The sequence below is a fragment of the Hakea prostrata genome, chromosome 4, assembly GCF_041222555.1.
Source record: "Hakea prostrata isolate BN-2017 chromosome 4, UWA_Hpros_2, whole genome shotgun sequence".
Lineage (NCBI taxonomy): Eukaryota > Viridiplantae > Streptophyta > Magnoliopsida > Proteales > Proteaceae > Hakea > Hakea prostrata.
This window is the reverse complement of record NC_142603.1, coordinates 11548805-11574163: the sequence shown is the minus strand read 5'-3', so window position 1 is coordinate 11574163 and position 25359 is coordinate 11548805. Positions and strand designations below refer to the sequence as shown.

Sequence of the window (25359 nt, the reverse complement as noted above, 5' to 3'; positions counted from 1 at the left end):
GTAATTTCACACTTTTTAGATTTACAAATCACTTTATTGCAAGGTATGCTGAGTACAGACATGAATAGTTGACTGAAAATATGCAAATCCTGTCTATCAGTTACTGTGTCTGTTAAGGATATAAATGTTATGTAAAACTCCAAAGATGGCCATAGAGACCATGAACTGGATTATTATGCAATGATAGTTAGAAGTGGATAGTTTGAGCCACTGTCATATTGTGCGAATCAGTATTACTGGGATAGTTTCTGATATAATGGCAAGTTAACTGGTTACTTTGCTAGAAAGGAGATGTTAATGACTTGAATTCCTCTCTGTAGCAGGTATACCACAAAGAATGTAAAATTGATCATAGACAGTATCATTTCTCTTCTCTTCTGGAGCAGATCTCAAATTTTATTTGTGGGGTGTCAATAAAGATCATAAACTTTATTTGTCCTTTAAAATTGTTAATGGTAACATTCTTACTTTATTTTATAGAGAAATTACATTTATACCTCATGTATTGATAAATAATTACATTTACACTCTTTGAAATTTATCTTATTACATTTATACCACCTGTGTTTTGAATTATTTAAGTATTTAACTTCCATAACATTACTTTTAGAATAATAAGGTTGAGTGATGAATCAGTAGGTATTGTATTTTCAAACTTTTTATATATTACTTTTCTTTATTTCAAACGCTAAAAGAAAGGCATATTCAAATTGTAAAACTTGACTAAACTCTAGTAGTACTTTGAAGTTTGTCATATTCAAGCACGACATCTTGAATCCTTGATAAAGTAAAATTTTCTAAGTAACTTTTTAAAAAGTCTCCCAATGGAAGTAGATTAATTCTAAATATTAATTTTTTTATATTTTTTTGAAACTTAGATTAACATTCAATATGAATAAATGTGTCTTTTTATCTTTGAAACTATCGGTGTCAAGACCTTTGTAATATGATAAATTTTACCCTATCTTATATGATTTCTATCTTTTAAACAACAACAACAAACGAAAAACAAAAACTGTAGTGTTTTGATGTTTTGGGCAAAAAAACAAACAAAAGAAAATTAAAGTTGAACAATGGATTTCAAATCCTCTCCAAAGAAAAGGAAATAAAAACAAAAAAAGACAAATAATTCTTGTGGCAGGCTTGCAGCACAGTTATTTTACCAATAGACCTATGGACAAATTCTTCAATCCGTCAATCCGAGTCAATCTTCATAACATTGTCATAATTGTCGGTCAAAACTGTCAGATGAAACCATCTAAAAACCAATTAATCGAAGCAGTTCGAGGCAGCCCAGATTTTGATTGTGAGAAATGTTTTGGTATAAACGGTTTTGATTTTGGTTTCTACCATCAGAAAAGCACAAAGTCGAACCAGACCGTCTAACACCTGTAACTTCCTGTTTTGGTAGTGAAACAAAACAATGCTCAGTATGGCACAGTTGCATAAAGCAAATGGAAAATGCTACCTGGGTTTCTGGTAACTGTGGAAACAATTGGGTTTAGGGTTCCCGGAAATCATAGCTACTAGCTCCCAAGAATCATGTTTACGATTTGTTCAGTGTCTTTTTTCTGGGATAAAGATGTTCAGAGTTGTGAAAATGTCTCGCATCATCATCCTAAATTGGCAAGATAGGTTGGAAAGACAAAATATTGCCCCTGCTGCTTGTACTAGGTTCTTTTTTTTTTCGTTCTACTTTCTCACTTTGTGTTGAACGGTTAGACTGCTAAGAGCCACTGGAGAGCAGAGGGCGAGAACTAAGAAGAACCCATTTCTTCAAAGTCATCCTTGAACCAAACATCCGCAATGGCAAGCTAGTAAGTGTTTGTGCTGCGCTTATCCCGTTCTGGAGGATGTTGAGTTTTGTTTTTCTGTTTCGTTTTCAGGATGGGAAAGAGACCTGCATCAATTAGATCAACATCTAAACCCAGTGGGCTTTGTAGAAGGAAAGGATTGAAAAACAACGATCAGATGGAAGAACTTACTAATGCGTGGGAACTAAACCGAGCGAGAAAAGGCAGAACGAAAGAAGGTATCTCATTTTTTTGGAAAAATGATGTCATTTATTGCAGCTGTTACATTCTGATTATTAACTTGATAAAATGCAGGGGAAGGCACATTTCTTGTGGAAAAGGATGACCATTTGAGAACTCCATTAGCTAAGAGGGCAAGAAGGCCAATAACAACACAGGAAAGAGAAAAGGCAAAACAGTTAGCTCAAATGTTAAAAACTGAAAAGCCGTCCTTCATGGTCGTGATGCAACCATCCTATTTGATTAAGGGATTGGTATGCTCCTTTACTTTTGAATATGGAAAATGAGTTGCACTGCTTTATGCATACTGTTAAGACCCTGGGTTGCCTTTTGCTAAATCACACCACACTCACAAGCACAAACACCCCATTCACAGCATACACATGCCACACAGAATAGGATAGAAGATTGAAAATGGTTCTTTCGTTGACGGTAGGGATGCTTTACAGAGACTAACAGCTTCACAGGCGAGCACCCTTTTCCTACTCCCTACCAGAGAGCCAAGTCTCTCACTGCAACTTGCCTGTTACTCACTTCTTGCTTACTCTTGCTCCCTTCCTTCCTCTCAATATAACAGTAACATTCCTAACTACCTGCCTCGCATTCTCTAATCCTTTCTTTCTGTGTGGACCACATTCTCTGTAGAATTTCGGACTTGCTATTGTGTGGCTGTGGCTGCTCCCCGATCTTCTTTTGCACCATGTCCCTGCTTCTCTAAGTTGCTCTTGTCCCCCTACATGTCCAGCTGTGAATGATCCGATGTAAACCAGTGTTTGGGCTAGTCTTCAGGATCTTCTCAAACAGAACCAGCAGCAAATGAGGGTTTAGACCCTTGCTGTTCGGTTGAAATCTCAGTGGACAACAGCTGTCTTTTTGTAAAACGAAGCAGGGAGTCATTGTTTGGTCCAAAAAAGTTCTCATTATTCAGCATAGGACATTATTAACTACGTTTCTAATTGTGAAAGTGCGACCTACATGGTCTTGATAAACTATCCTCTCTGTGCAACGGGTTTTAAGCTCATTTACTTTAAAATTTTGACAGTTTATTTGCTTGGCCATCTCCATACACACATGTGCCCCATTTTCAAGTTAGGACAAGGCAGAGTACCTTCATTTTAAGTATGATGCTTCTAAATTTGTAATGCATTTCCTTGTTGTGTAGAATGTTCCGCTTCAATTTGCCAGGGAACATTTTAGGGAGGGAGCACACAATGTAACACTTCAGCTTCCAAATGGGAGAACATGGTTCGTCCAATTATGTTTTCACAACAGAAAAATTAAAGCCTTACTAAGTGGGGGTTGGAACACATTTGTTCGAGAAAACATGCTTGAAGATGGTGATTGCTGTGTCTTTGAGCTTTTGAAAGTGGATGAGATTGCATTCAAAGTATCAATTGTCCGTGTTGCTGAAGAAGTGGTCGTACTTGGCAGTTCGGGTAAATAAAATTTTGTTATTGGTGAACATTTGGTCACAGGGTTAAAGAGTCCTTAAAACCAACTTTCCAGAATCATTCTGTCATTCTGATCGTTAACTTGATAAAATGCAGGGGAAGATACATTTTGTGTGAAACAGGATGAATATTTGAGCATGTCATTTGCTAAGAGGGGAAGGCCGCCAGTAACAAGACAGAAAAGAAAGAGAGGAAGGCTGCCAGTAACAAGACAGGAAAGAAAGGGGGGAAGGCCACCAATAACGAGACAGGAAAGAAAGAAGAGAAGTCCAGCAACAACCCAGGAAAGAGAGAAGGCCAAACACTCAGCTCAATTGTCAACTGAAAAGCCGTCCTTCATGGTCGTAATGCAACCATCCTATTTGATTAAGGGATTGGTATGCTTTTTTACTTGTAAATTTGGAAATTGATTTGCACTGCTTTATGCATACACATAAAAGTACCCCATTTCCCAATTTAAAATGAAGCAGGAAGTCATCATTTGATCGAAAAAGCTTTCGTTATTTAGTTTAGATATTGTCTACTATGTTTCTAATTGTGAATGCCTGACCTCCATAGTCATGATAAGCTATCCTATCTGTGCAACAGGTTGTTAAGCTCTTTTACTTTGAAATGTTGGCAATTTACTTGCTTTGCCATCTTTATAGACATCTATCCCCCATTTCCACGTGAGGATGAGGTAAAGTAGCTTTAGTTTGATATGACACTTGTAAGTTTGTGACACATTTCCTGCTTGTGTAGAACGTTCCGCTTCTATTTGCCCGGGAACATTTTATGGAGGGAGCACACAATGTAACACTTCAACTTCCAAATGGGAGAACATGGTGTGTCCAATTATGTTTTCGCAATAGCAAAATTAAAGCATTACTAAGTGGGGGTTGGAGAAGATTTGTTCAAGAAAACATGCTGGAAGATGGCGACTGCTGTGTCTTTGAGCTTTTGAAAGTGGACGAAATTGTGTTGAAGGTATCAATTTTCCGTGTTGTTGAAGACGTGGTCCTACATGGCAGTTCTGGTAAATAAAACTTTCTTATTGGTGAATTTTTATTTCTTAATGCTGGACATTTAGTCAAGGGTTAAAGAGTCTTGTGCACTGTTATGGCCTCAGGGTCACGTCATGCCCCCGAATGCCCATAATCAGTGAGGCTTGTGATGCTAGGTTAGGTTGGGAATGTACAAGGGATATCTGGAACATGCCTTTACCTCCCAACATTATGAGCACCCAAAGGCTTCATTCCTTTACATATTATCATCAAAATCCATGGGCAAAAACATAAATCTCAAGATGAAAACATAACTTGCGGACTGATAGCATCTAACAGAAACTCAAAGCATAATTAGCAAATCATTACACAAATATTTCAACTTTATTTGTGTAAGAAGGTCTATGAGAAATTCAACCTTCAAAATTAAGCAATAATAAACTTTCCTCAGTCTACAGCCCAAACAGTCAAATCTTTTCAGGCTCTGCCACACTCTTCTGTTTATATATCTTTCCTTGGCAATCTTTCAACATGGATGAGCTTAAAATTTCAGCAAGTGAGACATACATATATGTGCTACGCATTGCAAACATGTGTAACTTGAATTAGTATATCTGCTCTTTTCGCTTCTTCTTTGAATTCAATAGCCTCCACTACCAAAATACCTTCCAAATTCAGTTTTAACAGCACTGTAACTGCTCACATGGACAGTGGATTACTAAGTAAGACCTAGAAGCATTTGCTGAAATCATACTTAAGATTAACCTAACCTGAAAATACCATATCTTCACAAATCCACCATTGTCTTGAATCATTCATTAGTCCTCTTGGAGCTCCACCTCTCAAATCCCCTTCTTTCTCACCTCTCCTTTGCTTTCTATGGTTTGGGGCTGAAGTAAAATTTCTCAAGAGAAGAAAGTACACATTCTCTTTTCAATGACTTCTCCAAATCACTAAGTCAATAGAAAATGTTCTAGGTCAACTCTCAACAAAAGCTTGGTCCTTGCACTTTTCTATTTCCTATCTAACCATGAAATTAAATTGACTTGCATTTCACTGGTTGAAAATTATCTTCTCAAGCATTGAAGCAATGAAAAAAACACCAATATAACACTTGTCTTCTCATCATTGAGTCCACCTCGTATGTACTTGAATTAAATCAAAATATACCAATTCATTTCTCAATTAGACCACAATCTTGGTTTTACCATAAAATAGTTTTAACCATTCACCACCCATATCTCAATGACAACAAAGGGTGAAACCGGAAGGCTTCCACACAAGCAGAGTTTGAAAGGGTGGGGGTGGAGGGAGCAATCTTCCTCCGCAGTTTTACCCTAGCACCCCCCCCCGGCAAAAAAAAAAAAAGGAAAAAAGGAAAAGAGGAAACAACATTCCCCTAAAATTAGAATAATAGGGGTTTATTCCAAACCAAAAAAACCTCAATCAAATAATTTAAGGACACTAAAACGATAATAACGTTAAATTCACCAAATATAGCTTTACAAAATGCAGGGTGTTACAGATGAAACTACACACATGAAGATAGGACTTCAAATTTTTTTATGTACATAGTACAAGTTTTAGGCAGATGCAAGTTGCAGGTATAGTATATTGACCAATAAATTGTAGCGGGTACTCTGCTTGGTATTGAACAAGAGGATGCTCAGTGTCCGCAATGCCCCTTGAATCCCCCTTTTCATTGTTGAATTAGTCATTAGTCACATTCATGGATAAGTTGCCTAGATTGTAAAATAGTTCAGATATAACAGTGGCATAGAATTCATCCAAAAAAAAAAAAAAAGAACAGCGGCGGAGAAAGTGCTCCGCCAGAGTTCTGAAACCATTATATTTGATGAACAAAAAATTTTATATATATGTATGATGGCAATGTGGTGTTCTTGTACCCCATGTGAATTTTTAAAGTAAAGATCCCACATAATGTAGAGTCGCTTGTAGAGTCTCATGGAGAGTCCAACCTTTTAAACATAGATCCGGTGCTTGAAAGAAAAAAAAGAGGAAGTGGAGTACGGTCCAGTTTGGGAAGGAGACCTGCATCAACTTGTGAAATTCGATCAACAGATGGATCCAGATGGCTTCGTAGATCAAAAAGAATGAAAAACAAAGACCAAAAGGAGATAGAAGAGATGCCTTATGTGTGTGACTTAAACCAGGCTAAAAGAGGCAGAAGGAAAGAAGGTATTTGATCTCTTTTTAAAAAAAATTATGTGATCTCATTTGCTAGAGTTGTCAATCTCATCATGAACTTGATAAAATGTAGGGGAAGACAATTTCCTGGTGAAACATGATGAGCATATAAGCAGACCCATAACCAAGAAGACAAGGAGGCCAACAACAACAAAAGAAAGAGATGGGGCAATATGCTTCCCTCAACAATTAAAAACTGTAAAGCCGTCCATGCTCAAAGGAATCTTCCATCCTGGCAGTTCTGGTAAATAAATTTTTGTTATTGGTTGATTTTATTTTGTTGTCTTGAACTATAATGTTATAGTTATTCAAATAAGATGAAACTACATGCTTAAAGATAGAACTCAGAATTAAAATTTTTTATTATAAATTGTACACATTAGATCCAAGTTACATATATAGTTTTCATTCAGAACCTGTAGTATGGACTTGCTGACTGCTTTTGAAGGGGAGGATGCTTATGGTCCTAAATGCACTGCAGTCCCTTTCACTGGTGTAGTACTCACCAGTCACAGTCATGGATAAGCTGCCTGGTGATTTATAAAATGGTTCAGATACAACAGAGTCAGAAAAGAGACCGTCTAAGTTTCTGAAACTATTAAGTGTACTTAAAAAAGTACCAATGAAGGTTAGAGGCTTAGGAATAGATTTGACTCTCTGCAGTTCCTTAAAATGAAGTCACCTTCTAAGTTTAAGAGCTTAGTGTTCCACAAATATGTAATAAATGCCCGAAGAGCACTCTTATCAAATCCAATCACCAAAGCTGGATACATTCAAGATGTGCACACCATAAAGAGTATGGGCGCAGGTTGATGGCCATTTAGGATATAGATTGATTTTGTTAGATTCAATTAATAAGTGGGTATGGTTTGATCTTGTTAATAAGGAGTACTGTAGTGTCTGTGGCTCATCATCTGAGCCAGATGGTCTGAGTGCAAGTTAATGGCTGGGGGCTACAAAATCTTACTTTGTTGAGGTTGTGAACTGCCTGATTGTCACATTGATTTGTGAGGCAGGACAGCTATTTTAAGGCATAATATGTCGGTCTGATACACGGATATCATATATACAATATAGCCAAAAATCCGTGGATTTCTCAATTGAACATCATCAACAGTAAAATAGATTAAGCCTTTGTGCTGCTGAATGGGGTTACCAGTCACCGGCAATCATGCTTTCTACTTTGTTAAAAATTCATGCTTGTCCATCCCCGATTATGTATGCAATATTTTGTGTTCCCTACATATTTGTCATTTTTGTTGTTTCGTCTTTGTTTTCCTTATATAATTTGATTCCTTTTTCTATTTCCATTTTTATAGTAATCGATTTGATTTGCAAGATTAAGTACTACTGGCAAAAGAAACAGGCACAGAAGATGGTCGATCCAGATAGGTATGGCTACTTGGACATGGTTTATGACATATACAATACAGTGATTAGAGAAGTCCCCGTAGGCCATACCACTAAGTTTAAAGTGAGATGTATACTCCCAACAAAAGAAGAAATTGAGGTGATGGATGATGCTACCGTTTATCGATTGTTTTCTTTACATATGGGTGCTGATTCAATTAAAGTATATGTGTATGATCTTGAAGTGAATAACGAAGTGGTTGAAGATTATACAATCAATGGATTCCCAAAAGCACTTGTTGATAGAGAAGAATGAAGTAGAGGGATATTACAAGGAAAGCAAGAAAAAGATGGTGATATGCCTGCCACTTGGAAATGCATGTCCCTGTTCTCCCCTCTGTTGGATGGGTAGTTGGAGAGGATCTTTTTATCTATGTCTGGTAATAAAGAAAGAGACATAAAAAATGAATTGTATTCTGTAGTCTGTGGACGTATGTTGTAGTATGACTTAGGGTGTACATTGGTTTTAAAAGAATGTCTTGTATTTTTATGGTATGGGATGTGATAGGATGCAATTTGTGTGTGTGCATGTATTTGGAACATGATTTTTTTTTTTTTGGTAGAAAACTTTTTATTGAGAAAACCAAGCAAAAGACACTGAAGATTGGATACACAGAGACTCACCATCTGGAGTGGAAAGAGGCCACAAGTCTGACTTGGCACGGCCAAGGCACTCCGGGCTAGAGAATGGGCATAGATATTCCCTTCTCTGGGGAAAAAACAAAAGGAGCAAGAGGAAAATTCCTCCTTTAAGCCCCAGTACATCATGAAGCGCTGCAGCTCCATCTAAAGGAGTTGAACATGATTTTCTTTACTTGATGGCATTCTAGTTTTAACGAGTGTGATTTTTGGTTTTGTTTTATAAATTGTGGACGTAATGATGTTTAGACTGGTAATGATATTATTGATCACAGGTTATACATGTTCTTCTTGCTCCAGGGGAAATTTCAGGGGAAAAAACAAGACCAATGTTCATAATTTAAGTCTTTAGATACTTGTAAATACCCATAATTTTGAACTCAGATATATGGTTGTAAAGTCCTTTCAATTGGGAAGATATCCCTTGTTCCAGTTTGTACATATATGTCCTGTTTCAGGGAGATTCTTCAACCCATTTGACATTTTTGTGGATTAATATTTTAGTTCTGATTTCAGGTTCATGTGGATGTAATGGTGTTCTACCTGGAGAGATATTAATAATTATTCCTTTGATTCCTCTGTGGGCAGCATAAATAGAGTTCATTTGAATTTTTCCTTTCACATCTCCTCTTAACCCCATGTTTACACTTCATGTTAACTTACTTCAATTCATGAGGGTAGCTGTCAGTGACATTAGATGTAGACTTTGCATCAGCAAACTAGATGCATTAAATACCTGATACGATCAGAATCATAACTTACTTGAAACAGGTAAGGGATACTAGAAGGTAATTCAAGCAAGGATTAGAGCGAAATGAAATGTCTAAATCTGGATCTTCCTCATAAAGATTGAGGATATGTGGAATGAAGTGGTGGACCTAACTGTGTATTTCCAGAAGAGGATTCATTGATGTTTTGGCTGAGTCAGCCTCATAGTAGACCTTTTGATCAAGCAGGCCAGAGATACCAGAAGCTGGTTACTGGCGAAAAATAGAACTGATGGCAGTAGCTCAGTTGTAAAATATGACTGGTTGGCAAAAAAAAAAAAAATTCTTCCTCTTTTTCCTTCTGTTTTCTTTTCTTCTTTCTTTCTTTTTTGTTTTGTTTTGTTTTGTTTTGTTTTGTTTTGTGGAGGCAGGTGTTAGGGGGTGGAGATTGTTTATTAGTGTGTTTTCACCTCTTAGATCAATCAACCCTTCCACTCCATAATGTAATAGACTAAAGGATATGAAAGCCACATTCACCAATCTACTTTTAATGACATAGGTTAGAAGACAAAAAAAAACCATGCTTCTCAAGACAATGCTTGTGCAATAACAAACAACCCCTCTCACCTTTATATAGTAGAGTAAAAGTAAAAGATACCACTAAGAGTTCTCTCCAAAAACATTTCTCTGCCCTAAAATATTTATTTATTAGACATTCAAATTAGGCTTCCAAAATACAGCTCTTAACCATTCAGGTGTCCATTAAGAAAAGATCCAACCATTCACAAAATGAACTTTTGAATTTTCAAATAAAACCATAAAATGCAACATACCAGCTCATTTGTCACAACCACCTTTTATAAAGTGCTTTTAACTTCTATCATTGTTAGTGTATAGATGCTTTATCTGATGTTCCAAGCAAGTGAACTAGATGACTGACAAGTAACTAGGCCTGAAAGGATAAGCATCATTCAATATATTTAAAACATCAGATTAAGGTTCGGTGGTGGTGAGAGGAAAATTTCAGATGCATCGAGATGATTGGCAAAAAAAAAAACAGAGACACCTCATAACTATACCAAATTAGTAATAATATTCTAAAATATATCTTAAATTTGCACAATAAAATGTTCAATTAAATCATGGTTAGATAATTTGAAATTGTCTTTAACTTTACACTGTTGCCATTTACCAATTATGACTTTTAACAATTTAATGCATCTAGCAAACCGCATCTCATTGGTCAAATCTGAAAACCCAACTCACAGGAATCAGAGCAGTTGAAGCATGATGTCTTAATGACAATGGCTGATCCTATGCAACTCAGAGACGGAATCCGAGGCTCACTTCCATGTCCTTCAAGAATGATATCACACCTCCATGCCCATGGTCCCATTTTCCAGAAATATGAATTTTTCAAGTATTTTTCTTTTCCAATTTTTTTTTGGTAAACGAGCTTTGTAGAGTCTCATCAGGGTTTCATTCCAGACAGTAATCCTTATTTTGGAAAGGATTTTCATTTAACTTTGTAACCAATGGTTGATGCGTAGATCGTACATCTGACAAACCCTCTAGATATTGTTATTTTTTTCTGAGAGATATACCGTATCAGGAAAGAACCAGCATTAATGGCGTTTTATAATTTTCTGTAGTTTCACTTTTCCAGCCTTCCACTGCAACAGTGTTCATAAATATGGCGGGAGCCTTGACGCAGTGCTTCTTGGACAGTTGCGCACGGATTTCAACAAAACCTTACTGGAATCCACACCGTTCGATCCATTGTTATCTCACCTAGTAGTGGGCACAATTCTGCTTTAGGGCTCTTTGGATCTTCACTCAGAAAGAACCTCCCAAAGCAACTCCTTCCGGTCATTGTTGTTTTCTCCGTCAGTCTCTGATCAGAGACCCAGAACACTGAAGCGATGGTGAGCGTTCCTGACGAGAAGAAGACCGATTTAATCTCTGCTGAGATGACACCTCAATTCTTTAAGATATATCTCCCTGATCAGAGCTCCCAAAAAATGGTAAAAAAAATCAATCTTTCTCTTCTTCTCTTCTTAGGTTACTCTGCTAGGTTCTGGGTTTGTCCCATTTTGGTGTCTTCTGAGCTATTTATCTCTCCATTTGAGTGATGGGTTTTGAGAGTAGTTTGCTTAAGGCATTATTTACTGATAACTGGGAAAGTATCAGAGTTGGGTGTTTACTTAGACGAGAAGAGGATGTAGTTTTTTTAAATATTAATTTTGGTTTTTTTTCCTTTTTCATGCAGAAGATACCACCAGCTTTTAAACACTACTTTAATGGAGTGATACCCAACAAGGCCATTCTAAGAAGCCGTAATGGGAGAGTTTGGCATGTGGAGCTGGAACAAGTTGACAATAGTTTGTATTTACAGGAAGGGTGGAAGGAGTATGTGAAGGATCAGTCTTTAAAACTTGGAGAGTTTCTCATTTTCAGATATGATGGGAATTCTGTATTTGATGTTAAGATATTTGGTATAAATGGATGTGTAAAGGAGGATCCATTGGTTAATCACAACTATGACCGGTTCACTCCACATCCAAAGAAGGAAGAAGATCCAAAAGCAGAGGAAGTCATAAACAACTGCACTGCAGTCATTGAAAATTTTCCTGAATTTAATGGCCATCGTAGGAAAAGAAGACCAAAATGTATATGTCAATAACATTTTTTCTCCCTTAAATACTTTCTAGTATTTCTGCTTATTTGCAGTTTTACTAATTCACTTTCTACAGATGGATCTCCTCGTTTTAAGGTGGTAGAAGAGATGACACTTAAAGCAGCTGGCATGGGTAAAATTATGAATCCATATTTTGTAGCATCATTTGTGCCAGATAGGCCGTATGATTTGGTGAGTTTTTCTACACCTTCTACTTGAATAACTTATAAACTGCTGACATTGTTACCTTCCTTCCCTCTTTCTTTTAAAATTATGATGTATAGAAAAATACAGAACCTCAGAAGAAGACTACCTAGTGTTTTTATACCATGAAAATGAGCAAATTCTTGGTTTGGATCTTCCACGGTCTTCTTTTCCTAGTAGTACCTGTTTTTCTTGATGAGAAGAACCAAGAATAGAACAACAAAGACTATACGGACTCGACTGAAAATCTAACTTGAGGTCTTAAAGACATGAGATATTTCCAAGATCTACCTTGGAGGGCTTACAAGGACCTGATACATAGGCTCTAGGGTGCCAAACTCTAATAGTTTGACAATCCTAAAAGTCACCCACTTCATGCTCTGTTGAGATGAGTTACCTTTAACAGTCAAAAAAAATAAAAAAATTTGTGTGGAAGGTTGATCTTGCAAATTCAACAGCTGGATAGATAGTAGATGGTGTGCATTGGCCACTTGTAAAATCTTGGACTGAAGGCCGACCATAGGCATCCCATACATTGGCATGCATCCCAACTTATTTTCGTGGTCGCTTATGGTACTGTGACCACTACTAAGCACTCTCTCATAGAATTTCAAAGCTTTCTGGAAAATTTTGTTTGGGTTGAAATTTGACATCTGAATATGGGTCCAAATGTTTATTCCTCTCTAAAATTGTGCCATTGACATGCTGTATGGTTGATTTTGAGCTGACAACATATATAGATATATATGCCCATGGTAATAAATCATGATAATTGATGAAAAATTCCAATTCAGACTGATAATGCAAAATGGTACTGCACATTCCCTCTGAACTTCTTTGGTGATCTGTTCCCTCCAAAACATTGATGGTCTCTATTTGTCAGTGCCAACCCCAAGCACAGCAGTTTCACATTATGGAGATCATCATGCCCTTGAAACCTGTCTAGATATTAGGTGGGATGAACTCTCAAGTTTATCTGACATCTATGTCCTGTATGGTAGTTTGGTTGTAAGGAAGTGGATATTTAATTCTTACATCAAGTTCCCTTTGACATTCGAGTGAATTTTCAAAAATCAGGTTTATTCCGTGTGTGAGTTTGCCCATTCCCCTTTTGCCAAGGGATTTAAAGGTTGTTCCATTCCTAACTCTATTTTATACGTTGGTTCTGACTTCTGGGTTCTGTTTAGTCCAAAGGGATGTTACTCTTGGTTCTTAAACTCTAAAACAAATATTTCATTACAAACAGCTGACCAATTGTCTTCTGATGGCCATTGTGTGTGTGTGTTTTTTTCGTTTTTTTTTGGGGGGGTGGGGGTGAGAGAGAGAAAATCATAAACAAATAAGACTACTATTGATTGATTACAAATCAGATCCAAAACTAGGTTCAGTAACTCATACTTGAGCATTGTACCTTCAGCTTTTTGTGAGAAACAGATAGTGACTGCAAGTAAATTTCATTTACTGGCCATAATGAAAAACAGACTAATCTAAATCCAATGCTTATGCCAAATAGTGAGAAAAATTGCACCTAGAGAGTAAAGTATGTAAAGCATTGTAGATTAGATTAAGACTGTATCTGGAAAACAAGTTATCAGAAAATTAAGGAAGTAAATTTCTGATTCCAAGAAGAAACAGCTTTGCTAAAGGGGATCCACAGGGGAAGAAAAGTGGGTTGGGGTTGGAACGGAAGCCTCAAAATTGATAAACTAGATTTGAGCTTTATCATTTTTTGAAATGATCTTGATCAATGTTAGGTGCAAAAAGTTTCTCTACTTGACCATCTAAGTGAGGCTTAAAATCAATAAAGAGGAAAGCTTGAGGGTAACTACAAATCTCAAGCTTAGATTTGGTGAACGTGTGACAGGCGGTATAATGGATTTTAACAATAGAGAACTCAATGGAAGGTGAATGATTTAAAACGAACTATGTCAAGGAATCTCTTCAGAGCTCAGAATGAAGGGATGTAAATATTTAAGTTCCATATACTGCAAACATGTACTTTTACTTGGGGATACTTGACCCAAGACCTCTGATTTTCTTAATAGAAGAAGATTCAAATTTTGCACTCCCCAGGCCGGTTTTATTGGTTCCTGTGAGACCAGTCTCTTTGCTGCCATAATTTTCACTCATGCATATTAATTTTATGTCTTTAACTGCTGGGCCTTCAACCATATTTGATTATTTTTAGATTTTGTTTGCTTTATCTGATGATTTATCTTATTATGGAAAGACTCTCCTGTGCCTGGGGGTGTAGTTGGAGTCTAAACTTTCTCAAAACTTCTCAAAGAGGGGGCAAAAATCCTATCCATTTTATATGTTCCTCATTTCATTTTACATTCTCACCTACACAAATCAATGTTTCCTTTACAGTTTATTCCAAAGACGCTGATAGTTAAGCATCATCTCAAAATAGTGCCTGAAATGACTGTATGTGATCCAAATGGAAAGTTTTGGCGTGTGAAAACGAGTCGATGGAAGGATGGTCGGGTATCTTTGGCTAAAGGGTGGGGAGCTCTCTGCAAAGAAAACAAACTGGGAATAGATGACAGATGCATTTTCGAATTTATTAAAGGAAAAGATAGAAATATTGACACTGTCAAGGTACATATTGTTTGGGCACGGGAAAGGGGAGGGACTTCAGTGTCAAGCACAAAAGCAAAAAAGGATGCAAGTTGTAAGGACTGGTGATCAATTTACAGGCTGACAAATTCTGACGTTCTCGTTTCGGCACTGATATTTGGGGATGCTTAGTTTCAAGGGTATCTATTACCTTACTACTGAATCTGTGGTATTGGATGTGGGTGAATGTAGCTTGAGGATAAGTAGGCATTTAGCATTACTAGAATTTATCAGCAGGAAGCTTCATTGATTTGCTGATTCAACTGGTTCTACCAATGTGATTAGCTCTTCTCTTTGGTCCAACTTAGCTTCCCTTGATTAGAATATGAAACACCTTGAGGTACTTGTAGAATCAAACTATTTAATGTTTGGATGAGAGATGCGATTGTGATATAGGTTGTTATTTGTGGTGCTTTGCTTGTTAGTGTATCCTGGATTCCCTTTTTGATATGCTGTTTAGTTAAAACATGCAGATTTAGAGCCATTTCATGGCAGCAACATTTCATACTTGGTTTCCTAGATCCAATGCTGATCTGGATCACCTGATAAGCCCAGTCTTTGGCTGATCTGGGAGGTACCTGTAAGGAACTCAATCCCAGTGAACCAGACATATCTCTCACTATTCAATACATTACAATAACAATTATACTAGAAGGCCCAAGATCAAGAACTTTTTCATGTCCATCATTTGCTTTCTTTTTATCTTTACGTCTTGTTAAAAATCTGCTTCACTTCGGTTGTTACCCATTACAATTCCAGTTTAACAAGACTCTTGTTCAGAATAATTGCTTCAGACATGGCTGGAAGTCAATTTCACGGTTCCTTCTTGTCTTGTTCCTGTTGTTATATAAAACCAGCTTCCTCTTGAAAGGCTGGAACAGGATCTCATTATGGTTCCATAACCCTAATACTTTATAGTCCTTGCTGTCTTGTCATGATTAAGAATGATACCCTGTTCAGCCCAGAACACCATATTTCCTAAATCATCCAGAACTCATCTGTTTGGGAATTATAACGGAAAACATATAAGGGTTCTTCCCACGCCGAAAAGATCCTTGTACCATGTTTGATTAGATTCAGATTCAGGTTTAGGAATTGATGGTGACTCAAACCACCTCATGTACCAGATCAAGCGAGTATATGTTCCCTGAATCTGACATCCAGTGAAGAGCACCATTAACGACTGGCATTGTCTTTACGAAGAAATCTGGGAGTGAGACATGTTACCAGAATTCAACGAGTACACACTCGCAGCACCCAAATCAGAGCGAATAGAATCAATCCTTACAACTTTTTGTAGCCTCTATTGGTGGGATCAAACCCAAATCCAACCCTATTGGACGATGGGTGTGAAAAATGTGGAAGCTTCTTGAGTTCTTGGGTGGCTGGATTCAACAAGTGCACAAGTTCTTCATTGGATCGTGGAAAATTAGACCTAAACAACGATAAACATAATAACCCATTGCTTGAACCAATATAATCGAGGATTTCATTGATTATTCCCACCAGGAGACCCGGCAGCACCGCCATCGTTTTTCCTTCTTCCATTGTTGCAGAGAAGAGATATTGCGCAGAGGCAGAGGAATACGATCCCGGTTGGGAAAAAATCCTCTGCTGTGCACAGCAGTGCAGTACATTTTAATGAGTGAAAAGATCCATTTTAATGAACCTTCTGACCCGCCCATTTCTAAAATTCCGTTCTAAGACTTGAAATCTCCACGATTTTTCCCTCTTCTTTGAAACTCTTCAACTGCATCTTTTTCCCTCACTCTGTTCTTTCATATCTTGCTTTCTTCTCCATTACTACTTCTTCTTCTTCTTGCCGTCATCATATTTACATGTTGCTGCAAACAGTGTTGCTGGCCACCTCAATCTTTTTTCCCAAAAACACAGGAATATAACACCGTCATAAGGACCCTATACAGACCAAATCCCAGATCTATATAAAGAGGATCCAATGCCTGTTAATGTGGATATTTCTATCTACCTGAGTACTTACGGGAGGACAGAGGGGGTTCAGGAAAGAAACCTTGAAAGACCCTATATTTTATGAAATTCCAATGATTCAACAACATGAAAAAGTTTCAGAGTTTGAACTGAACAATTAGGAATTAGGATTTAGTATTCTAATCAACCCATACAATATAAGCATGCCAACCATAGCCAGATAACATACAAGACTCAGATTTACAAGGTTTCCCTGATGACTGGTCTCCCACTTTCATTCTCTAAGTCCTTAAGCAGTCAAAAAGGCCTTCTAACTTCCAAAAATCACATATTTAGCATCAATTTGAGTTTTCCTTATACCAGGTCCATCTTGGTGTTTTCCTAGTCTTCTCCAAAATTTTAAGCGATGAAGAAGAAAGCGAGAGATGGAGGAAGAGACACGATAGACAAAAGGGAGTGAGAGGGAAGAAGAAGGAGTTGAAGAGTCTCAAATAAGAGGGGGAAATCGTGGCGATTTAAAGTTCTAAAACCGGTTTTCTGGTCGGGTTAATCTTCAATCGGGTCACAAACGGGTATTTTCACTTAAAAACTAATGTTCTAATCTCAATCATTCATTTAGAATATTACACGTGTCAAGCTGTGATACTGCACTGCTGTGCACAGCAGACGTTTTTTTTCCGAATAACGATAGAGATCCACTAGCTCACATTGGTCCCACAGAGATTTTTATCCTTTAAATGTTTAGTTTTTTTATTACTTACAGGTGTGCCTCACTCCTTAGTTCTTACTGTGGTTCAAAACCGTTGAGAACACATTGTTCTCTCCTGATGTGAGTTCATGTAGCAATGCAAATATTGTCCACGTGCCAATGATGGGTTACTCTAGTAGTTAAAGACCCGTCCTCCCACGGGGAGGTCTTAGGTTCGCACCCAAAGATGCTGAGATCTGGATCCAAAGAGAGTCCGGACTAGCTCTCTAACACTTATGAACCACACAGTAAGGAGTGATGCTTAGATGGAATCCATTGAGATTTCTGTTTTCAATTTATTTTTTTAATATTTACTGATGGATCCCACCACTATGGTGTAGTGGGGAAGCATGAGGGGGCACATTATTCTTCATTATTCTCTCGTGAAGAGGAAGTGATCCAAACTCACTCTCATCCAAAGGACCACAACACATTGGGGTGCTATCCAATGAAAATATTATGATACAATAACCATTGAAGAATTGTCTAGTTAATAATGATCTGCTCCTCTTAGTGAAGAGGTCATGTTGTCGTGATTCCTCATTGTTGGGTTTTCAAGCAACAAGCAACAATTGATATTGCCAACAAGGACTTGAGGGCCTTGATTTCTGAAGTGGCGAAGCAGACTTTTTTAATATAAACCTCTAAAGGTTGTTCAGTTGGTAAGACTAACGCTTCACTACTATAAGGTCAAGGGTTTGAATCTTCACCCCTCTTTATATTTAAATTATATGTAAAAAACTACTTTCCTGAGGTAGTAGTCAATGTGTGCGTAAGCCAACCAACAAACCTCAGTCCCCCCCCCCCAAAAAAAAGAAAAACCTCTCTTTGATCTTTGATCTTTGATCTACAATCGTCGAGAACCTACACCAAAAGTGAGTAATATTTGTGAACAATTCGGATAATAAATGAAAATGAGATTGGAAAGTCACACTCTTATATTGAAAAGATACATATTAATCAAGAAAACCTTTTGCTTCTCTTATTTTGACCGATCCAAATTTTAGTTAAAATCTCAATTTTTTTTCTCGAAACTGAGATGAAGTTCTTTAGGCAAAATTTTATTCCCAAGCTTCAACTCATCTCAGCTGAAACTAATCTCGATATCGAGATTTTGAATCTTGTTACCTAGCCGCATGTGAGGGGAAAATGTCTCCAATCACTAGTTAATTAGTGGACCTTCTTGAATATGTGGTGATGAAGGATCTAAGTAAGGTTATCCTCTACCTGAAGGATGATAAGAATGATAAGAATAAGATTAGAGTATACACACTTTAGGGGTTGTCCATATTCTATATACAATCTCATAGCTAGGGAATCATCCAATCCCATCATAGAACAGCTAGTGGCTGCAAATTGTTTTTAGCCAAATCAAAAATTATTTTTTCTTGGACGACTTTTAAAGTTGGGCTGTTAGGAGCATTTCTCTCTCATCTAATCTTCCCTTCCAGCCAACCATCTTCTTAGCACCTTATCCTAAAGCTATCATCCGTCCCATACAAACTTGTACAAGATGTCATTTTTCTCTGTATTTCCTCTGTTTTCCACTCAAGAATCCCTCTGAAATCCAGGTAATCCCGCTGCGCATTCCAATTCTCAGCTCATTTCATGCTCTGCTCTCTTGCAATTGAATTCTAGTTCGTTTCAGCCATTGTTGATTTTGCAGAGTTAAGCTAAAGCAGAAATGGCGACCACTTCTGCTGCACTGTCTTCGGCAAGGTACGCCTCTGCTGCTGCCGTCGTGAGCTCACGTAGTATTCCATCGCAAAGGAGAAAGAGCAATGTCGTATACATAGCTGGGTTGAATTCATTTGGAGGATTGAAAGCCCAAAACGATGTAGCAACGTTAGGTTTACCCATCTGCACCGAACAGTCCTTTGCGAAGGTGATGAACACGCTGAAAGCAGTTTCTCAAAGCAAAGGAAGGAGTGGAGGAGCCCTTTCTTCTACCTGCAATGCTGCAGGTGAGATTTTCAAGATTGCAGCTATCATGAACGCCCTTGTTCTTGTTGGAGTTGCTGTTGGCTTCGTTCTCCTCCGAATAGAAGCAACAGTGGAGGAAGCCGAGTGAAGATCTGATAATATAAATATAGCTTGATTTCTTTCTGTTCTTGTTCACTTCAAGACTTCTTTTTTCTGTCTCTACTTCGATTTAAGTTTTCGAGTCATTCGTTTCTCTTGAATGTTCATGAAGCATACATATCGTACTTAGATTCCGTTTCTTATCCTCACTGGCTTATCTGAATGTGTGGTAGAAGTCGCAAGCTTGATCGACAATGCCACAAATTTCGCTATTACACATTTGATTTGCTAAAAGAATTCCTGTGCGTATGCTTCCATTATGAAGAAAGATGCATACACGAAGTTCATAATTGCAGTTCGATTTGCCAAAGCATTAATTCCTCTGCGTGCATCCACAATGGCAAAAGAAAAACAAATTTCACTATTGCATTCCGAAATCCATTAACCAAGGTTAATAACTGTCATAAAATTCGACAACAATCAATTTATCTCCAGAGCTTCACTTAGAGCTCTCAAAAATTCTTTTATCGAATGAATGTTGATCATGTTTGCGCCCAGGATCTTTTCCAACCATTTAGGCTAATCAGTTTTAGTAATAGTTGCATGAGCCTGCAGTGGAATATCCAACACAGAAAATCAGAAGTAATAAAGCCCATGAGCAAATTTCAAATGAACAAGCAAATGCAAGTTTCAGAGAACGGTCAAGAAAGTTTTGGCTAAATTTTGTCTACACTACAAGAAAACTGACCTTCAACTCTCCAAGCACTAAAATGCCAGTTTCATTACCCATTCAACAGCGAATATAAGCAGTGTAGCTCTCTTTCAAGAGAAACAGTGAAACACTGATGGAGAGAGAAAAGAAGAAAAAAAAGAGAGAGAAAAGAAGGAAGAAGAAGAAGAGAGAAATGTAAATTTCAGCAGCTTCTTGGCTACTGAAGTGATGTTCTTCCTATTCTTTTGCAGCTCTAACTTCCAAAGTTCTTTATTATATAACCAACTTCAGGAACATTCTCACAAAGTTGAACAGGTAGAAACAACTGAAATGGCAAACAAGAAGACACTGCAGAAGTCTCTTTCTTTCTTTCTTTCTTTTCTTTTTCTTTGGGGGGGGGGGGTGAAAGCCCCATACTTTCATTCAGCAGCGGTAAAGCACATAACTGGATTACAAAGAGAAACCAGCCAAAGAGTGGATACATGCCAATCTGTCGCACACTGCATCAACTGAACCCTTCTGTCTAGAGAATCGGCAAGAACATTTGCCCCCCAGATAAGAATAAACACAACTAAGAAGATAACCCAAAAGTCTACGGATATCTCCAACTACTACTAATCGCAGCGGCAAACTACGGTCAGGGTGTAGTAGTAAAATTGATAACCTCAAGGCAGTCCGACTCCCCTATAAGGCAATCCACCACTTCAGCCAAACCATACAAAAGTCCCATTCTGATCGCCACCGCCTCCCCCATTGAAGCATCCCCAAATGGAGGAATATCCAATCTTGCCACAATCAACTCACCTCTGCTATTTCGGGCTGCAATTCCCACTCCTTTTCTCAACTTTGAGTTCCACAATGCATCACAATTCACCTTTAAAGTGCCTACTGGAGGAGGTAATCACCACACATTAGTAGCCAGCTGTTGGCAGGGTTCCCTTGGGACATTGACTGTCTTACTATTCCAGAATTCATCATAGGCACACCCTGCTTTCTCCCAAATGTCTTCCTGCAACATCTTCCCCTGTCCAAAAAACGAAGCTACTTCATGCACACCATAGGAACCAACATAGGAAGCTACACAAGGATAGCAATTTCCTATTGTCACTGATTGATGTCGTCATTGCCTTCAGGAGTTTCAAGAACCAAGCCGGAAACGTAACACCTGGAGGAACATCAGATCTTAGGGATAAAGAACTACCAAACCACAAGGTTCTTGCATAGGCGACTCCAATAGAACATGGGCAGTACTTTCCACTTCCACCCCACAACATCCGCACGAACTGTCAGTGGTGAGATGCCTTATAGTGCAATTCTGTCCAGTTGCCAGTCCTCCTGATGCTGCATGCCAACAAAAAGAGCAGATCTTTGGAAGAGCATCACAACTCCAGATGGAGTTCCACACCGTCCCTGAAACCTCCTCCCAGGGTCGTAATCTGGATGAAGAAGCACCCAACTGGCGTTGTGCTTTAGCCTTCCATTGTAGCATTTTATATGCCCAAAATAGACTGCCCAAAAAGTGCAGAGTGTCAGATATTGAATTAGTAGCTAGGCAGACATTATACCAGATATTCAAAGATGTAAATTATTGGATAAACCATTTCAGATTGTACAGGACATTCAAAATGCCCAAAATAGACTGCCCAAAAAGTGCAGAGTGCTAGATATTGAATTAGTAGCTAGGCAGACATTGTACCGGATATTCAAAGATGTAAGTTATTGGATAAACCATTTCAGATTGTACAGGACATGAAAATTTAAAATTGACAATTCTTCCAATTCAGCTTGTCCCTATTAGTTGTTTCCACATAATCTAAATACCTAGTGAGTAGTGATCAATCGAATCCAATCCCTAGACACCTTAGTAAGGTAAAAAATTATTTTCCTGTTTCCCTTAGCTCATGTCCATAAGATTCAGTAGAAGGTTTTCAAACAGCTGTACATAACTATGCATCACACTAATTTATGATGGAACTCCTTCCGAAGTATTCATCCATCCAAAGGTCAACAAGTTACTTCATACTACCCTCTCCCCAGCCTATACCCTAAGCAATATGATGACTCCCCTTTGCCATTATATTCAAAGGTGCATCTCCACTGGTAACACATGTACTGACAATTTCCTTAGTCAATGCCCAAGTGCATACAAATCCTTCCTCACTATCCCACAAAAAGTAATACAACTTAGATTGATTGGATGCATGTGAAAGAAGCATATATGATTCAATTACCTAGCTCAAACTGGCAGCAGGCTGGATCTTCTCCAAAATAAAGGGTTAAAGCATCAGATTTCTACCCAGGGAAAAAATGCAAATCCCAGAATTTGTTAAGCAATGAACACTACACACACACACACACACACACAAAAACACACAGCGCATGACAGGAATGATCAAATTCCACTCTTTATGCCAAAAATTGCAACATACCACCTCAATATAATGAAGCCAAAGGCCTACTGATGTGAACACAAGGACCTCCTGGCCGAAACCTCAAGTGTGGCCCCCAGGTGGGCTCAAAGAAGCCACCCTAACTTAGCCAAACCCCTATTTGGAGGTATTTTGGGCATTTTGCCCCCTTTTTTAATTCTAGAATTATTTCCAAAATATTTTAGAATTTCAGTTGAGTTTAAATTAGTAAGTTGAGTAGAGTTTGGTTTCCAAAATATTTTAGAATTTCAGTTGAGTTTAAATTAGTAAGTTGAGTAGAGTTTGGTTTGGTATAGAGAATTTTATTTCATTCAAAGTTGTTTGGTTGAGTCCTAAGTTATTTTAAATTAGCAAGAGCTTATTTAACTTAAAAGTTTAATTAGCATGTCTAGGGTTGAGGTCTTTAAGTAATTAGATTCCAATTTAAGAGTTTTGGTCAAATGGTGGGATCCTTGTCAATTAAGGATTCCCACCCAAGTGAGAGCCTTTGAAGGCTTTAAGTAGGCAAAAAAGAGCCTTTGAAGGCTATAAGTACCCAAATATGCTATGTAATTTTCAGTTTTGATAATTAATAAGTTGACTGAGTTTGAGAATTGGGGTTCGTAGTTGACGGGGCCCTGGTTGAGTAAAATTGTTCAAGTTTCAACTTCTTCATCAATCCAGTAGCTTGCAAGCACTCATCAAGCAACCAAGCATTCAATCACGGCAGCCCAATAAGATCAAGTAACTACAGCAACTTCTTCCACCCTTCCCTGCCTTCCCTCTCGTCTGCAGCCCCTCCACACCCTTCCCCTTTTTTGTGTGGCCCTAGAATACCCTCCCCCTTCCACTGTAGGCTTCCCTGCCCTTTCCCCTCTTTCTCAGATCTAGAAACCCACCCCAATCCCATCGCACCTACTCCCTCTCCCTTCCCTTCAACTACAGCAAACTCCTATCACTCCCCCTTGCAGCCGTAGGTCTCTCCCCTCCCTTGCTCTTCCCTGCGATAGCAGCAGCCCCCTCTCTCTGTTAATCCCTCTTTCCCAGCCCCATTCAGTCTCTTTCCTCTTCCTCTCGGATTGCACCTAGCCCTAGGTTGTAATCCTAAAGTTACTTGCCCAAAACTGCTTAGTTTCCTTGACTTAGAAAAAGCCTGCACTTCATATTCTCCCTTAGGAAATTCTGCAGAATTTAAAACTCAAGAAAACCCTAAGTTTCTAAAATTCAGATAAACCTGAGCCCTTGACCCACTGACATCAAGTTCTGAACTTGCAGAACATTAACATCTACTGTTCTAAAACTGCAGGACAGCAAGGTTGCTTCCATTCCCTAACCCTAGCTGAACCCTTTACAAACCCTGATTTGACGTTTAATTGAATTTTCAGATCTGAATTACCAATTGTGACAGGGTTTTAGAGCCTTAAGATACCCTAATCCTCCCGATTCAGCCTCCTATTTGCTGGATTTCCTGGGCAACCCTTAGATTTAGGGAAATTACTAAAATACCCTTAGCCCTAGGTCTAGTTCACATCACCTTCAGCAGCAGCAAGAAACTCCTTCAAAATCTGCAAAACAGGAATCTTCTGGTCAAAATGGCAAAGTGGGAAGATACCACAAACACACAGAATGACAAAGAGAAATGTTTCTTCTGCGTGACAAGGCAATAGCTAAAAGTAAAATTAGTATCAAACATCTGAATTCTGAAGCCAATTATTCCCTTTGTCTCACGATGATTGTCTGCCTTTGAAAAGCCCAAAGGTAACAGTTTTCATTACATAATATTACCCTCAAAATCATGATTTTCGTCCCAAACTTTCTTTTTCTTTCTTGTCGTCTTCTTCTATCCTTTGTCTCCAAACTTCCCGCAAAATCAGTTATTCCAAAATCAGGGATCGAAAAGTTCCTCACAGGTGAAAAGGGTTACTAAAAAGAGGCAGTAGAAACGTGAAGAAAATGAAGGAAAAAAGATCTAAGCTTACCTTGCATATCTTATTCTTATTTTCTCATTCATGACTGAAACTGAAACCTGACTGGGGTCTCAGTCTGAAGTGAGGAGTGAAGGGGCTAATGCTGTGATATACTCAAATCGAGGTAAGCCTCTAGGTCAAAGCCATTTGAAGCAAAGCCAGTGACAGCGGTGCTGAAAGGATACTTGGCGGTGCATGTGGGAGAGGACAAGAAAGCATAAGAAACTTGATCCAGGCCTTCCTTTTAGCAAAAATTCAACTCCAGTGAAGGATCCTTTTCCCGAATTGTTCTGTCGAGATCTAAGGGCTCCAATCCGTTTTTTATTCATAGTTGGAACTTGGAAGTTCTTACGACATAATTGATTGCTGCCTTTGGATAAAATGGAAGAAATCATTTCAATATTCCCTGAAAAAAGGAAACATGTATTTCATAACTAATTGAATAAGCAGCAGCTCATAGACCACCTGAAAAATAAGAGTTATTATTTGATCCATATCCTCACATAAGAAGCCCAATAGGAGCAAACTTGAAACGGCAATCCATAAAAAAACACCTATATTGAGTTCAGCTAGAACAAGACGATAGCTAAAAGGAATTACTAAGTAACTTAATAGAATAGACGA

At 38.1% G+C, this 25359-nt stretch overlaps 3 protein-coding genes across 7 annotated transcripts; all 3 read left to right on the top strand.

Moving 5' to 3' along the window:
- The first annotated feature begins 1223 nt into the window (after positions 1 to 1223).
- On the top strand, positions 1224 to 9317 carry LOC149017874 (uncharacterized). Of its 3 annotated transcripts, none has more exons than XM_089152211.1 (9): positions 1224 to 1817; positions 1887 to 2032; positions 2109 to 2287; positions 3196 to 3469; positions 3581 to 3861; positions 4226 to 4499; positions 6460 to 6666; positions 6749 to 6919; positions 7995 to 9317. In XM_089152211.1, exons 2-9 carry the CDS (start codon positions 1888 to 1890, stop codon positions 8339 to 8341), a joined length of 1878 nt encoding a protein of 625 aa, XP_089008337.1. In that variant the 5' UTR covers positions 1224 to 1817; position 1887; the 3' UTR covers positions 8342 to 9317. The 3 variants fall into 3 exon arrangements, with proteins under 3 accessions (XP_089008337.1, XP_089008335.1, XP_089008336.1); XM_089152209.1 differs by having other exon boundaries at positions 6427 to 6666; XM_089152210.1 differs by lacking the exon at positions 1224 to 1817 and having other exon boundaries at positions 1824 to 2032; positions 6427 to 6666.
- A 1328-nt stretch (positions 9318 to 10645) lies between these two features.
- Positions 10646 to 16391, top strand: LOC149017873 (putative B3 domain-containing protein At5g66980). 2 transcript variants are annotated; one of them, XM_089152208.1, is made up of 4 exons: positions 10646 to 11455; positions 11704 to 12100; positions 12185 to 12300; positions 14683 to 16391. In XM_089152208.1, exons 1-4 carry the CDS (start codon positions 11354 to 11356, stop codon positions 14998 to 15000), a joined length of 933 nt encoding a protein of 310 aa, XP_089008334.1. In that variant the 5' UTR covers positions 10646 to 11353; the 3' UTR covers positions 15001 to 16391. The 2 variants fall into 2 exon arrangements, with proteins under 2 accessions (XP_089008334.1, XP_089008333.1); XM_089152207.1 differs by having other exon boundaries at positions 10648 to 11455; positions 11701 to 12100; positions 14683 to 16388.
- A 2696-nt stretch (positions 16392 to 19087) lies between these two features.
- On the top strand, positions 19088 to 19851 carry LOC149017872 (cytochrome b6f complex subunit (petM)). Of its 2 annotated transcripts, none has more exons than XM_089154241.1 (2): positions 19088 to 19197; positions 19293 to 19851. In XM_089154241.1, the coding sequence occupies exon 2, from the start codon at positions 19311 to 19313 to the stop codon at positions 19695 to 19697; it is 387 nt and encodes a 128-aa protein (XP_089010367.1). In that variant the 5' UTR covers positions 19088 to 19197; positions 19293 to 19310; the 3' UTR covers positions 19698 to 19851. The 2 variants fall into 2 exon arrangements, with proteins under 2 accessions (XP_089010367.1, XP_089010366.1); XM_089154240.1 differs by having other exon boundaries at positions 19089 to 19197; positions 19275 to 19851.
- The last annotated feature ends 5508 nt before the right edge of the window (positions 19852 to 25359 follow it).